Here is a 16665-nt window from a genome sequence, read left to right on the forward strand (position 1 = left end):
AACACGAGAAAATGAAAAGGTGTGTTTTGCGTCGGGTTAAAGAAGGATTCGAGTGGATAAATGGTATCGTCAGTTCCGGAAAAGTTGCATCATGATTGATTGTTTCTCAAGCTGATAACGTTCAGATCGGATCTTTATTGATTTATCTTTAAAAAAAAAAAAAAAGAAGAAGCATTGAGAGGTGCTGATTTCTGAGTGTGTCTCATGACAAAAAGAAAATTACAGCAAATTCCAAGAAATATTACCTCTGTTACAAAGATTACAGTACTATCGACAGCAAAAGTCTTCATTTTTGAAAGTGAAATGTCTGTTAATCATGTTTTCAAACTCATCTGGGCTCGAGTGAGTAAAACCCTTGTATTTGTTCAGCACAATATAGGATTTATTAAATATCATAATTCCAGGACAAACATTTACATGCCTGCATGCTTTCTCACCAAAATGGCAGCTATAGGAAAGAATGATGGCTCAGAGATAGAACAAAACAAAACGGTAGGTTTATATAAATGGTGGTATTGTTCGCCTAATAGCTCTACTGCATACACAATACCTCTTAACGTTATATACACATACCTTATCAATCCGCTGGGGTTCGACAGAGGGAGTTTTTCCTATCATTATCATCAGATCTTGTATATACAACAATGGTAAAAAGGAAACTTGATTGTATTGTCATCTAATTTAGAAAACACGAGAATCAAACATCAGTCTTCTCTTTTGATGAACACGTGGATAAATTCACTTTGTTTTTTTTCCTTTTTTTTTTTTCCTCCACGGGGGGGGTTCATCTCCACTTTTTAGCTTCTCAAAAAAAATTCAATTTGAAATACAAAACAAAAGAAATAAAAAAAAATCTTCAGTCGAATTTCTTTTACGAAGCTTTTCTCGCTGGCTGAGATACAGTATAAAAATCTTCAGTGCTGTGAATTTATTAGTTATTACCAACAATGCACCACGGGTACATTTTGACTGTGCTCAGTATATATACGTTGATCCTTCATGTCGGCCAACTTGTTATGTCAAAACCTGTTTTATCAAACTATTTGGGGTTGGCCGCCATGATGAGAAGAAGACTTTCTTATTCTACGCTCGGACAACCTCCTCCGGCGTTTTGGGTGAAACGCAGCATTTCCAGCTTGACTTCTTCCCGCCACTCTGCCGGCCTGGATTAGGACTCTTGACAATCTTCATGGGGCTTTTTTTTTCCTTTTCTTTTTTTGTTTTGTAGTTTTCTTCAACTTTTTTTTTCTTCCCTTTTATTCAGAAATTTTTATTTCCTCCGGCTCCTGGCGGCCTTATCAGTACATCACTGTGGTTTTCAGGAACAGTCTTCCATCTGCAACAGAGGACACACAGGAGCCAAGGATTAGCCAACAGCGAACAACTTGCTGACGCAAATGCACTATTCAGGATGTGATTGTTGATGAAACGTAACTTTGAAATGTTGCCCTCAAGTCTCGGGAAATTTCCAGCCGCGTTACTATGGATTTAAAAGCCGATTTCAGGACGAGATAACGCCAGCAGCCGTGACAAAGGAGATTAAATATCACGTAGAGTCATTTACTCTATTACTTGCCAGCAATGGGAGAAAGTTAGTCGTGTCATGAGTTTGATTTTAGCATTTAAGCTCATATGCAGTACGTCAGTCAGGATGTACAAACATAATTACACTGTTGCATGCATATTTTATCACCAACAAAGCACACAATGTAAAAGCAGCGATAATAACTGCACTCTGAGCGCGAGGAGTGTGTGCAGCACATGTTTGAGACATCTCCGCGATATGCTTGTTTGAACATAATACTGCACTCATGACGCGGTGCGCTCTCTAAGTGACATTCCCTTCGTGGAAATAGTGTTTATTGAAAACGGCAGACATTCCTCCGCCGCGTTATCTCCAGACACCTCCAACCTAACGAGCTTTGTCCATTTCCAGTGAACACTCTTGTCTGAGTGTTCGCCTGAGCGAGCAGCGCTGCTTCGACGCTGAGCTGGTAAAAGCATCTGTTAGGCACAGCTCAGGAGCATGTTTGACGTTTATTACCTTCACATTTCCTCTGCCGGAGAGCGCTACAGTAATGCCTCGAAGAAGCACACCTCTCTATGGCAGCGCGCCTAAATAATTCAACGTTAAAGAGAAAACGCACACAAAGACATTTAGCAGCGCCGGTTGTTGGACATGACAGAAGCTGCGCGGGACATCAGAGACGGCCGTCCTGCAGACTACACCTGCTTTACAGGGTCTTAGAGCACATCGAGCTCTGCTGGGACTCACCCGAGCATCAGGTTATTATCTATAATTAAAAAAGAAACTCTTATTACTATTCCATCAATCTGAGCTTTAATTTGCTTTTGCACAATTCATAATCTATACTCATTATATTATCAATATTTTATGCAATTGTCCCGTTGCTTTTTAGGCTTTGCTTTATGAGTTGTGCGCAGGGAGTGACGAAACCAAAGCGTGTTGGTGGTGGTGGTGGTGGTGGTGGTGGGGGTGGGGGTGGGGGGGTGCAAACACACAGGCTAATTACCCAGCACTGCCGTAGGTCTCGGAGGCATTGCACTCTGGCTGCCTCCATTCAAGCAACAACCAGCGAGTTCTGCGTAAAAGTCATTACGGCACGAACGCAGCAGCTACGAGGAGCAGAGAGCCAATGAGGGGGCCGGGTGGCGCTAAGAGTGTGGGCCCGGGATGCACAACTTGATGCCCCCCCCCCCCCCCCCCACATACAGATGGAAGCGTCACCTCGCCTGCCTGTCGTCCCGGCGTCACAGTCGGAGCAATTTATAGGGGTGTTAATGAAAACAAAGGCACTCTGATTACCTGATGAGGTTGACATATATCAACACTGTCGGGAGAACGTTAAATACTGCAGTATTTTACTTCTAATAGACGGAATTAACATGAAAGTCGAGAGGAAAAGAAAAAAAAGGGGGGGGGCTTGATAGAGGAAAGTCTCGCAGATTTGAATCCACTTCGGAGGAAGCGTGTAATATTAGTGCAAATGTTGAAACATCTGCTTTACATACCCGTCTGGAAAAAAAAAAAATATATATAAAAACTGGTGACGTCTTGTCAAGTTGTTTTATGAAAGACTGGCTCATTAAAATATGTTAAAACTTTAGTATTTTTATATTCAAATCAAGATGAAAAGTTCATTAAAGAGAATAAATATTTCATTAGATGCTAAATAAAACAAAGGGAATTTTGGCTTCTCTCAGCATAAAATTCCTTTGAAAGATTAATTAATACATGTAAATTATGCAAATTATGCCCATGCAAATATTTTATGAAGACAATTAAGGGATCCATTAATTACAGTCTTTTTTGCTTCAGTGACATTCATTCATTTAATTTTAATTTCACTTTAACTGTTTTGATGTTTAATCTTGCAACAAAGAACTTTATCTCTGCGCACAGGGTCGTGTAAACTTGCCGAACACATCGAGTGGGAAGTGGCAGGGTACCGGGAGGAGATACTGGGGGTAGATATTCGCATGTGCACCGTTGCCAGGCAGTACTGGCGAGGTAACAGTCCCAGTAGCTCGCCTGCCTGTGAAAAGAGCCACGTTCCCTCTTGGACCCGATTCAAAACACTGTAAAAGCAATTAATAAACACAGACTGTGTTAATATCGCAGAATTAGAGAAGTGTGACAAAAGACAAATAGAAATAATTAGTTCTCTAAAATTATGCCCTCATTATTTTTTTTTTCTCCCCTCTCTCTCTCTCTCACACTCTCTCTCTCTCTCGCTCTCTCCTCTCCCTCGCTCTCTCCTCTCCCTCGCTCTTTTCCTCCATCCGTTCGCCTGCCTGAGTTTGGAGTTGAGAATATACCCACACATTTCTCTCGGCTTTCATGCGAGTGATAGGCTTGTTTTTTCCCCTTCTGCTTGTGTAATTTATCAACATCATTTTTTGCCATTTGAGGTTAATTATACAGCGAGGCTTGCAGAGTAGAGTAGAGGAGACATGGGTGGCAGACAAATGCTTCTCTAATTGAACAAAACACAAAGTGCAGCCTGTTATTCGGTTTCCGCCTTCATTCCACTCTTCAAGGCAATGATCAGAATGATTGAGAGCCCGCAAAAAATTATATGCTCCGTGGTCGCATCGCACTGCTCCGAACAGGGATTAGATTAAAAAAAAAAAAAAAAAAACTAAACACTGAAACAAGGGAGAAAAAAAAAGGGGAGTAATTGTGCTCCTTTTCAACCTCCGACTATACATTTCAGAGGGACAATGGCTGCTGTCACTTTAAGTGTAAAGCTGGAGAACATTTAATTCGAAACAATTACACTACAAAGAGCCAGCTTCTCATAAAAGTGTAAAATATTAGAAATTAAAGGAGCTAAATATACTAATTTGGTATGAAATAAGGGGCTATAATTACACCGTATCTGGCCGTTATCTTTGTGTCTAAATGATGACATATGTATTTGCTTTTTTTGGACATCAAACTGTTTCAGATCCCCGCAGTGACTGAAGGACATTTAATTAAGGGAGAGTCATCGTTTCTCTAAGTGCCTTTTCCCTTATATTTTTTCCCAACCCTTTCACAAAATATCGGTTCAAGTAGACTAATCAAACATTAAAGAGTTAAAAGGACCCAACTTACTTGCGCACAGAAAGATGAATATTTTCCCATTTTTCACAGCAAATTACACGGAGCGTTTTGCCGGATAAATTGGGACCCCTCTCACTGATAAGGGCGGTTCTGAGCAGACGCAGCTGAGGCGTATTAAAGCAAGCAAGACGTTCGAGTAATAATGAGGATATTCAACCTCTGCAAGGTGTCTTGTATCTGGGTAAACACAGATAGCAGACAGTCTACAGAGGTTATCACTGGAGCGCCCTTCCCAAACACATACGGCACCCCCAGGCTAACAAACAAACAAACCATTAAAATGTACAAGGCTTATTCATAAAATGGATTGATTTGCCCTGTTTATTACTACCAAAGGAGGAATTCCACTGCTTTTTGCGGTTTTATGACTCATTAATGCTTCCAGAGTTGTAAATAAGTGCTTTTTTCAGCTTTCTTTCTGTAGCGTTCCGGCGTCGGCGCTTGGCTGCTTTGCCAGCTGAATTGTAGGCGAGTTGAATTCTGACAAAAGATCCGTTTCCTAAAAGCATCGCAGCCGGTTAAAAAGTCAAGTAAAAGAACAATATTATCCCTGCAGAAAAACCAATGATCTTGACCCAGTGCTGTGGCCCAGATGGTGAGCTGTATGTCTGAACAGCAGGCACAGGAACACTAATGTTCATAAACTGAAGCTGTGCATGCATGCGTGTGTGCGTGTGTGTGTGTGTGTGTGTGTGTGTGTGTGTGTGTGTGTGTGTGTGTGTGTGTGTGTGTGTGTGTGTGTGTGTGTGTGTGTGTGTGTGTGTGTGAGATAGAGAGAAAGAGGAAAGAGGAGGTTGGGGGGGGGGGGGGGGGGGGGGGGAGCAAAAGTGAAAGCCAGAGAAAGAGAGAGAGATTTATTGTCTCATCTGAGCCCCTGTACCTTGTATTGTCCTTTCAGCATCTGTTCTTCCACTGCTGCGGTCACTCTCCATCTCAGGGGTCAGAGAGTCTGAGAGAAGAGAGGGATCACCACCGTTAAACATCCCTGACATCCACCTATCACAATGCCAGTTTCACAGCATCGTTCATTCAAAACAAGAGACTAAGCCTTCAAGCTATATCTCTGCCGCTTGTAACTGAATGGATGTGTGTGTGAGTGAGTGTGTATGAGTGTGTGTGTGTGTGTGTGTTGGATGAATTGGATTTCTCAGTGTGATTACTGACAGGGATGAAAAGAAGGTGTTTAAATCCTTGATTTAACACTTCCAACAATGACCCTTTGTGGTAAGACCCACAATTCAGTTCTTCACCAGTATAGAAGTAGTGCAGAAAAAGGGAAATAAAATGCATATTGATTTTAATTGCTGCAATAACGCCATACTGTACACAACTGGCTGTAAACCAATGTCCTCAACAAGGCAGGTTAGAGAAAAATATCATGCATTCAAGGGTTTTGTTTATACATCTCGAGCATCGTAGTCATTTTGTTTCAGTTCTTGAGAAAACGTATTGCTTGACTACACTCGTAGTCACAGAATGTCATATTGCGATGGCTTCGTTTTCTGCACTCTGTGCACAATAAAGACGGAATAATCGCAGTGAATTGACACTAATACATTAATTAGCTCTTAATAATTTAGTAGATAGATGGAGCAATTTATTAGCGAGCATTTTCATGATGAATTAGTCATTTTGTAGCCATTTCTTAAGCATGTGCCACAGTCACAGCTCCTCAACACTGCTACCTGAAGAAATAATGCTTTACATTAATATGGTAGTTTGCACAATATGCAAAAATGTTTGTCACTTTGGGAAGTTTTTGACAAGCTTAACAATCTATCAAAATGAGTCATTCAGTTAAATGGAATAATTGCATGGATAGGCTGTATTTGAGGCACTATTGTGCGAATGAATAATGTAAATAGAAAGTTGCTTTACTTAAGTGGAAAATTAAACTTCACAGCAGGTGCAAAACAGCATTTATAGAAACAATAAATCCATTAAAATCAATCAATCAGTTAAAGTGGATTATTTATAAATGGCAGATTAAAGCAACTTAAAAAAACAAGAAGAAAAAAAAACATTCACAGCTTTTGCTGAACGACATTCCTGTAATTAAAACCATTAATAGCATTCAGGTGGAGATAGAGGTAATGCATTCATGTTTTAATAAACTTATTGGTGACAGTATTTCCCTCCGGTAACGTTTACCTCTAAACATTCAGGAAAGGAAACTGTTTGATCTCCTCGCCTCATTTGTTCCACTACATCCACACTAAATGCGGTAATGCAAACAGGTAGCGCAGCGTGAGTGTCTCACAGGGGAGTTTCTGACCGTTGAGTGAACGCATGCTGTCAGAGGGCGAGGGCTGCTTCAGAGTCTGCTCCGCCTGCTCTCTCCTTTTGGATTCATACTCCAGCGCTTCCTGGAGTTTCCTCTTGGCTTTCTTCTCCTTCTTCAGACGCTTCTGAATGATTGCTGCAAAGGGGGTGGGAGGGGGGGGTGGACCACAGTGACAAGAAATGAGCTGTAGGGCAAATTAGCGGCGCCTTATTTGATACCGCAATCTTATTATTGCCATATTCTAACGGGGAAAGATAATAGCCGCTTTCCAAATCAAGCAAAGAGGGAAATCAATTAAAATTAAATATTTTATAATATATAAAAGATCTCCCTTAAATATGAAAATATGAGCAAATACTGAGACTTAGCAAACTGCTCGGGGGAATTAAAGCAAAGTGAAAAATTTATTGGGATATTTTTCATGAATTTCTCTCATTAAACATAAACGCAGAGTCTGATGCATTTTGCATGAGACAGAGAGACTCTGAACTGGAGGTGTGTGTTCAGAATGTTGTTAAAGAACGCGAACGACAAAAGTTACAAAACTATTTATATCGGTGTCAATCAGGAATAACAAACTGTGTTGGTAGATCGAGGAGCTTTCGCCGTCACCGGCTTGCAGAGTGTGAACACACTTGCGTGTTGTGCACCTGTGTGCGTGCCCGATGTGCACACGCGCGCACGCACACACATGCCTGACGGGGGGAGGAATCAATGCCAGGTTGTCATCAGGCAGTACCTCTGTTCTTCTGCTCCATGGCGAGCTGTTTCTCCAGAGTCTCCCGGAGCTCCCTCTCTCTGAACAGCTCCATCTTCAGCTCCGTCTTCTCCAACTGCACCTGCTTCTCCTGAGCCCGCGCGTTGTCAATCGCCACTTTGAGCAGGCCCTGCGCGTGCACACACACACACACACACACACACACACACACACACACACACACACACACACACACACACACGCTTGTGAGTATATCCACATGAAGACACGTAGACTGATGTGGGCTATTTAAGAACTTCACAATGAAGCGACAGCAAACCACACCGAAAGTGTGTCACCGTCAGCGCGGTGCTTTGTACTGCCCACAGTCGTGAAGCAGAACGCAGGGCCGCAAGTCGACTGCTGCGACGCGACTCCTTTCAGTCAGACTGCCATCTGCACCGGTTCCTTTTATCTCCAAAGGTGTCATTATCTTTTAGCGCGACCTCTTGGTCCGTCGCTTCAGAGAGATCCAGTGGCGTCAACACAGTTCCAGGTTTTGTGCCCGAAATTTTGTTTATTCCACATTATTATGACAGCTGATGTGAGAGAGCTGGGTAAATCTGACCCCTTTTGGCCAAAGCTGTGAAATACAAGTGGGGGGGTGGGGGGGGGTGGGGGTGTTCGGGGTGTAACGTAGAGGACGCGACACCAAACTGTGGAGGAACTTGGAAAAAGAACCTGGTCAAAGCTGCTCAGTCGCTAAAGGCTCAAAAAGGCTAAAAATCCAAATAACGACAGCTTCTATTCTCTTCATATCCACCACTTCTATTTTCACATTTCACAACTTATCTTCCAACCATTTGACATTTTTATCTGGGTGTGGATAAATGTGCAGCATCGGTCTCTGCGGCGCACGTGAAGCTCCGCTCACACAGTCACACTCCGTGGGAATGAATAATATGAATGACAAGTATCTCATCATGTATCAATTACATTACCGCCATTTCAAAATATACTCCTGACAGCCCCGCGTTCTTGTACAGTATTGTGGCTATTTTCATTCCAATTATTCCCCATCCACATGCAATTATAACAAATGCACTGGGCTATAGCTTACTAATTGTTGATTCTTCTAACCCCAATTTATTCTAAGTTGCTTTATCTTAATTTTCTGCTTGGCTTCATTTTGTTGATTTGTATATAAATATTCAATACAAAGATCATTATCAAAGATGACTGAGAGGAGTGGTGTGAGCCTGTGACGAGTTCACTTGCGGCTTCTTCTAATTACCACGCGGAGCCAAAGGAGACGGAGACTCTTGATGCCAGTGGTACAAGTGCAATGAGAAGGGCAGCAGTGTACACACATCATTACACTCAGACAAAAGGCAAATACATTCATCTTTCTGACTGAGGGGGTTGGAGCAGAAGCCTAAATAGCACCCGGAGTAGATGGGTGTCGTCAAGGAGTGCAGATTCACTAAATAAGTACATCTCTGGTCCTTGAGTGAATGGCGACGAAAACAACAGAGCGATGTGGATGGTGCGCAGCTTGTGCCGTAAACATTCAAAGACACATCTTAACACAAGCGTGGAATACTGAAAAGTACATGGACTATAACATATAACACCTAAATCACTAAGATCCTGCAGAAAGTGTGCTAAATTGCAATCAATTTGGGATAATTTTGCAGGTGATTTTTTTTTAAGAAAAACACCCTGCATGGAGTGACATCAGGAGGTGGTTTTGTTCGCTTTGCACAACATTTACACAAAATACATTTCACAGTAAAATCAACAAACAAAAGCCATGGAGGGCCAGCTGACGAAATGACTCCTCACAATAACCGCAGCATCTCCGAAGCAACATAGAAGCAACGGCGTCTCACTGGCAGGCGATTTCAGAGGCAGCACATCCTTGTTGGACATTAATCTATCAGCTTGCACCTCTCCCAGTATTTTGCACGATCTGGGGAGAAAACGGCCAAGATTCCATATTCACCAACCGGAGTGTGTGATTTTTCTCACCTGTGAGAAGTGGCAGTCAGTGTGACCTGGAAATAGCTCAGCTATCACAGTGTGTGCACTTAATATCCGTTCGCACCTGTTGTCTTATGTGCAAAGCTTAAATAGACGAGGCACATCATGTATATTTATGTTTCCACATAATTTACACGTCCCTTACATTTGACCATGGTGAGGATATGAAGAGAACAACTTTGAGGATTTTTACGATGAAAACACTAAAACGATGTTAGACTCTGTGCGAACTGACAATGCTCAAATCATGTTCTTGTTTTGCTCAGGATGTGTTGGATAACTCGATAACTGCGCTGAAGAAGCAGATGTTGAGCATAACCAAGAGCACATGTCCAACCTGACAGTAGAACATAATCATATGCAGTTTTTCTCTTTACACAGAAAAAAACAAAAAAACAATCTACTTTGCTTTCAGAAAACTAATACTCTAGATTATGTCGTTGTACGCTTTGTATCTTTCATTTTTGAATCTTGACCTCCAAGTTCATGATTTCACTAGCTGTGCACATTAATGGCAGCAACTCAGTCAGTTGCCCAAAGACACTTCAACATAGACAGAGCCAGGTGGGGGATTGAACCGACAATCTGCCGGACCAACCAAGCCACAGCCACCCTGCATGTTTTCTTTTGAGAGTCATTAGTCCAAAAAAGGTTCAGGCCACTATAACTCCTTGGTCAAGTTATTTTGATGGTACATACAACCAGATTCAGAAAGCAGCATTCAGCGAGTGTATAGTACCTGTATGTTGGTGAGGAGAGTCTCTATCGATGACAGGCCGTCTGGGAAGAGGAATGGTGAGGGGAAACCAGGAGGCAGAGTCTGTCCAGCCAATGACAACCTCTCGTAGCTGTCTCTTGCTGTTGGGGTGCACATGGAGTTGTCCTCTGCAAAGACGGTTACAGTAAAAACGGATTATTAATTCATGACATTATAAATAAGGTAAGTGGTGGAGTATTAGAGTAGTTTTTGCCCATGCTGACAAGCATTGACCCTGAGTCCAGGGCTGACCACTGGCAATTATTGGATCTGTATTGATCTCCAGTAGCCAGTCGGTGCTTTTCCCTGCCATCTCTCAAAAACATAGTGGACTGACGGGGTCCCTTGGAGATTCCTTCATATTGCTTCTTCCGCGAGGCCTTAGCGTGGGGTTAAACAATATCAGCCCGGACATAAATCCAGCTTCCCCCCCATTTAAAAGATGTCATGTGGACTCCAAAATCAGAAGCAGGCCGGCAGTTCGACCCCAGAGGCCCGGGCTTCCTTTGTGTACGCACGCACGGGCGCCTGTCAAACCTGGGATGACATCATCCTCCATTCATCACCGGCAGAAGGGTAGGGCCCTGCCATCTGCTGTCCAGCCTCTCCAGCAGGCCTCAGAGGAGGAGCAGAGGAGCAGGAGCGGGAGGGAGTGGAAGCAGGAGGCGAACCAGCAGACATACATACAGCCTGGTCAAACTAAAACAGTATGTCAGACACCGCCGCTTGCAGCCCGATCAGATCTGACACATGTTTTTGTCTGATGAGCTCTTATGAGGCCAAGAATTTGTAAGTGCTACCATCTTGCATGGGGACAGTTTATTAAACACATCAAGTCTCCCAAAAAGAAAGAAAGAAATAAGAAAGGATCTCCGCGGGAAGTCTGCACCATCAGCTGTTTAATAGTAAATTTAATGTAAAGGGGGGGGGGGTAGTTTTTATTTGTAATGTGGAACCCTGGCTGCGTTGTGCACAGCACCTCTCTGCTCTCATCCAGTATTCATATCTGTTTATGTGGCAGGCTGAATCTTGTACAAACAGTGAGCGGAGCTGAGCAGCCCTGCCTCTCCCTCCCATCAATATTCACCAACGCCAGCCAAGTGCTGGGAACAGCTGGTCTTACATTAATTAGTTTAAAGTATTTATTTCACCCATCCTCAGAGCAGATTGAGCAAAAACATTGGAGATTATTTCAAGCATCTGCAAATGCCCTGGAAACATCTCGGCGCCAAAAGTCGAGTGTTAGGATTCACAGTTTAGGTTTGTAATTTGGATAACATTTTTTTTTTCTTCTTCTCTCCGAGTGGGAAAGATGGTGAAATATGCACCGCTGGTCCGTGGAGAGAGTAAACAACCTTTCTCCTTTTTCAGATGGAGTTCACTCCTGTTGATTAATTAGAATGGATGGTTGCCTAATGGATTAAAATTTGTTTATAATTTGACTTCATAAAAATAATGAATTGCCTACTTTTAAGAAGCCACTCCGGTGGTAATTTATTTTGTTTGGTGCAGTCCTGTCTGCATTTTGAGGTGGGCGTCTGGGTGGAGATAGAAAATGTACTCTCCTTATACAGTGGCACAACATGAAAGTCCCATTTTATCTCAATAAAATAACTAATCAAAGATCAAAAGCATTACAGTTGGCTCCTGCTCAGGTTGATATAGATGTATTGCATGTATTATATGCATGCATCACCCACCTCCAATAAAATCACCATAACAACTAGAGACGTTAGTAGACCTCGGGGAAAGGTCTGCTGTTGTAGCTTTGTAATTGATTTGTACTGTAGGCACTTTGTCCCTTATTTAGTGTTGGCATTAATCATAAATCATTGCTTTAACAAACTCCGGCTTCCCACTCAGCAGGCCTCCCCTCCAACACAATGTTGGATCACAGAGAATATTTGATGGCTTTGTTGCAGGGGAAACAACCTGTCATGCTCTGGGAAAAGCAAACAGCATGTTTTGTTCGACAGACTCCAACTACCGTACAGCACCTCTTGTCAGATAACATTTCCACCAGGAGCTATGCATAAATACTGGCGTTTTACCACCCCCCCCCCCAAGAAAAAAGAAAAAGAAAGAAAGAAAGAAAGAAAGAAAGAAAGAAAGAGGGAGCTAATAAGTGACTAATTTAATCAATATAATCAAAACCGGCTTAATGAAACTGAAATGTAAATTTCAGTGGGACAAGATCTAGATCTGTGGTTTCCGTGCTTCTAATGTTATTGCCCCCCCCCCCTTTTGCTCTGTGCCTGGCTGCAAATGCTGGCACGTGTTTGCATGTTTATTTCTCACCATCGCTCCAGAATCATTGACTTCAACTTAATTACAGCGACAGGCGTTGGAGTGATGGGGGCCGGTGGAATGGAGTACTCTGTTTCCAGGTGATATTTCTACACTAGCAAAGCTGCCAACAGCAGCTGTGACAGCCTCTTGTGCTTCCCGTACGGTAAAGGTACAGTGAAAGTACCCCCCCCCCCCCCCCCACCCCCCAACTATGAAATACTGTGTGGAAAAACACTCGCAGGTCACCCCTGTCACAAATAACATTTCATGCACAACTGTTTCGGTGGATAATAGGAGCCACAAATAAAAATGGGACGCTGTAAATACAATGCATTCTGAATGAAATGCCATAATTTAAAACACGCCACCCCACCCTCCTCTCTCCGTCCTCCTCCTCCACCCTGCTCTCAATAGCTGCAGAGGGAGTCCTTGACAGTGTGCTAGCAATGATGAATCACCTATCCAGTTAATTTTCTCACTCCTCATGTGTTGTGCTGCTAAAACAGGGGCCCAGGAATTGACTTGACAAACTATGAATGTAAAAAATATCACTTGGAGGGATCTGGGCTTATCTCCAATTTACATGTTATTAGATTTGTGTTGCAAGCGGCACTTGGACCTAGCAGAGCTGAGGCAAAAAAGATGGGGCACATGATAACTGGAGATAAAACATGTCTAAAACCCACTTGAAAGCCTTTGAAATATTTGATGGAAAGTCACAGGGAGTGGAGAGAAGCGGCGGAAACTGGCCTGATTTAAAATGTGACAGACACACATTGCAATCTGTGGTAAATCTAGAAGAAACCTTGGGAAATTTAGCTGCAATCTCTGGATAAATAGCTGTAATTGACCTTGGGAGTTGAAAATGTGCCATATGTTTCTGGTTGCTGTGTTTGAAACTGGGTCCCTCAGGACATTTCAGCTGAGTACTCACACGAAGCCAGTGTGAGCTGGAGGAGAGGAAGATATGGAGAGAGAGAGAGACACACACACAAAGAAAGAGAGCAAGAAAGAAGGATGCCAGGAAAGAGAGATAGATGGTCGGAGACAGAAGACGGCTGGACAGATAGGTGAGGCATAGTCTGAGGTAGAGCGGCTGTGCGGAGAATGAAAGAATGACAGAGAGGGAGAGAGATAGGAAGAGAGAGGGAAGGAGGAGAGGGAGAGCAGGGGTACATTTGGCCGGCCAGTCAGTGTGATATATTGACAGGTGAAGCCTTTGTCCTTGCAAACCTGTGTTCCTCCCAGCAGGAGAACTGAATGCTAAACCTGGAGGTTGTCAGCACGGGCAACACAAAGCAAGGCACCGCTTTTCACTGCACAATTACATTTGATTTGACCTGCCAGGGCTGCACAGAAACCAGCCTCCTTCAAATGGAGTAGTTATGACCTCTCGGACAGCCATTAGCAGCTAACACAGCATTATTCCACCTGCACTTAAAGCAGCGGATTTGGAAAATCTTGTCAAGGGAAATATCTGTCTTGTGATGTATAAATGCGGTGATGCAGAGCTGAGCAAAGAGGAAAAAAAAAAAAAAAAAAAGTAGTTGCATGCAATTTGAGCGCTTGAAAAAAACATGAGCTGAGCTGATCTTGCAATTGATGTCTGCATTCCTGACGCAACTATCACGAGATAAAACTTCACCTGGGGGAAAGTTTTAAATAGGTAAACTTTTTGGAGACGTTTATAAGTAAATATAGTTAAGTCTCTTGTTAAAAAAAAAAAAGAAAGAATATGGAGTTATTGTTTGACATTTCCAAAGAAACAAAACCTGCAAGACCTAGAAGAATGTGTGTGATGATCCATACAAGACAAATTCCTTTTGAGTGACTCTCACCTGCATATGCCGTGCACATGTGTGGGTAACGGACTGTACGCACAGGGAAGAAAGAGGAAAACAGAGGATGCTCAGATTTATGCAAACATAAAAACCTTGAAACACACACACACACACACACACACACACACACACACACACACACACACACACACACACACACACACACACACACACACACACACACACACACACACACACACACACACACACACACACACATTACACACATGCACGGCACACACGCTAATGTGCCCTCATCACATTTAAGCTAATTTCCTTTTCATCACGGAGAGAGGAAAATGAGTGTTTGCCCCATCCCTGCTGGGGGACAAAGTCAAGAGCCCCGGTCGGTTTGGGCTAGATTAACAGGTAACATTTGGCTCCCACTCTCTTATCACAGCATGAAAATCAAACCGCGTGTTTTCCTCTATCGCTCTCTCTTTCTCCCCTCCCTAATGTTCCCTTCACTTAGAGATGAAATCGCTTGCTGCACAAACCCATTTGGAGAGAGGAGAGAAGGTGAGTGGGATAATCAGGCTGGCCACTGGGCCGTGTTTCCTAAATGCTCTCCAAAACATTACTGTGCACAGGCATAAAATTAGCACCGGGACCTTAAAATGTTGACATTTAGCATGACTTTTTGGAGAGTGACACCCTCATATTTTCTTGTAGGATATCATTAAATTTCAACTGCCCTATGGCTGTGCCTTTCCATTAATAACCAATTCAGTGTGTCACTTCTCCCTCTCTCCCACTCTCTCTCCAGCCACCTTTTTAAAGTAATGAGTCCATTGCTTTGCCTTAATAAATTGAATCGTATTCTCAAGGCCATATGAAGATAGAGCCACAGATGGACAGGCTGCATGGAGGAAATAACCATAAATCCTTTACTGTCAGAGAGGCGGTCTGAAGTGACAAAAGAAGACAATCGCAAACCTCAATTGGGATCACACTGAGATTACAAAAGACACAGAGGAAGGTTGATTCATGCTGGTAAAACCCGTCTTTTACTGGCTTGCATAGAAAATATCTCGTGTTTCTTCAACTGCTGATGCATGCTAATGATTTCATCCAAAAAAAAAAAAAAAAAAATCATGTATAAAAATTAGAGTGCTGATTGTTTGCAACTGTGGGCAGAGTCCATTATGGCTGATGTTACAAGGAAGAATTAATAACTACAAGTTGTACTGTTGCATAAAGAGCACAGATTTCAATAATGTGGCGCGGCTAAAAACAATTACAGTCAATTTTATCGTTTGTTTAACTGTTAGCTCGGAAAAAGAGGGAGAGAGAGAGAGAGAGAGAGAAAGAGAGAGAGAAAGAGAAGGAGAGAGAGCGAATTAGAAATAGAGAGAGCAAGAGGCAAGGGAGCAGAATCCGTGTTGACTTCCATTCAGGAGGAAGATATCTTGTCTTTTTATGCGGCCCATGTCATATTTATTGCATAAAGGTCAGAGTGTTCATTTGTTCAAAGTCAGCGTTTTCCCTCTCTCCTCTCCTCCATGTAATAAATGCAGGGGCTATGTCATTATCGGACCTCTGAGGATTACAGGCTTGGCTGACTGTGATGACTGCATAAAAGCATACAGGACTTTTGTTTCTGCCAGTGCACACCTTCAAATGAGCTCTTAAAGAGAACAGTAGTGCAGACAAAATGGCATTTTGTACAGAGACTGTCACAGTTAAGAGTGGACGAAGCAGAAAGCAGCAACTTGGAGAGGCTGAGGAGATCGCAGTGGCTAATCTCTGACCTTAGCAGTTTGGGGTTAAACCAGGAGTGTGAGGCACAGTCTGGAGGGGGGGGGCGGAATAAACTCGTGGCTCCCCCCCAAAAAAAGGAAAATGACAGTGAAACCGACTTGAATAGATTCTTGTAATTCACCTATCGACTACAAGCCCAAACTGCCAAGAAGATAATACTCGGGGAAGGACATTATTGTGGCGCACTTTGAAAGTGTTTAGATTGTCTTTGCATATTGACCCCCGTTGTCCAGGCCCATTTATTGACAGAAGAATCCCAGAGATTAAATTGGCCTCAGCTATTGATTGGGTATTTTGCCTGAATCATTCCCATTTCAGAAGGGGATCATTTGTACTGTATACCCCACTAATCTGTCTGACCCA

At 42.8% G+C, this 16665-nt stretch overlaps 1 protein-coding gene across 1 annotated transcript in view; it reads right to left on the reverse strand.

Annotated features, from left to right (window-relative positions):
* Positions 1 to 739: 739 nt before the first annotated feature.
* Positions 740 to 16665, reverse strand: part of dachd (dachshund d) — a gene marked incomplete at its 5' end in the record, with an annotated part of 94467 nt that continues 78541 nt past the window's right edge. Inside the window, 6 exon segments of the mRNA XM_080498471.1 lie at positions 740 to 1336; positions 5511 to 5579; positions 6906 to 7049; positions 7654 to 7801; positions 10394 to 10539; positions 14539 to 14571. Coding sequence (XP_080354597.1) covers positions 1299 to 1336; positions 5511 to 5579; positions 6906 to 7049; positions 7654 to 7801; positions 10394 to 10539; positions 14539 to 14571 — 578 coding nt within the window. The 3' untranslated portion in view covers positions 740 to 1298.

This window comes from Blennius ocellaris (genome assembly GCF_963422515.1).
Source record: "Blennius ocellaris genome assembly, chromosome: 6".
In the NCBI taxonomy this organism is placed as follows: Eukaryota; Metazoa; Chordata; class Actinopteri; order Blenniiformes; family Blenniidae; genus Blennius; species Blennius ocellaris.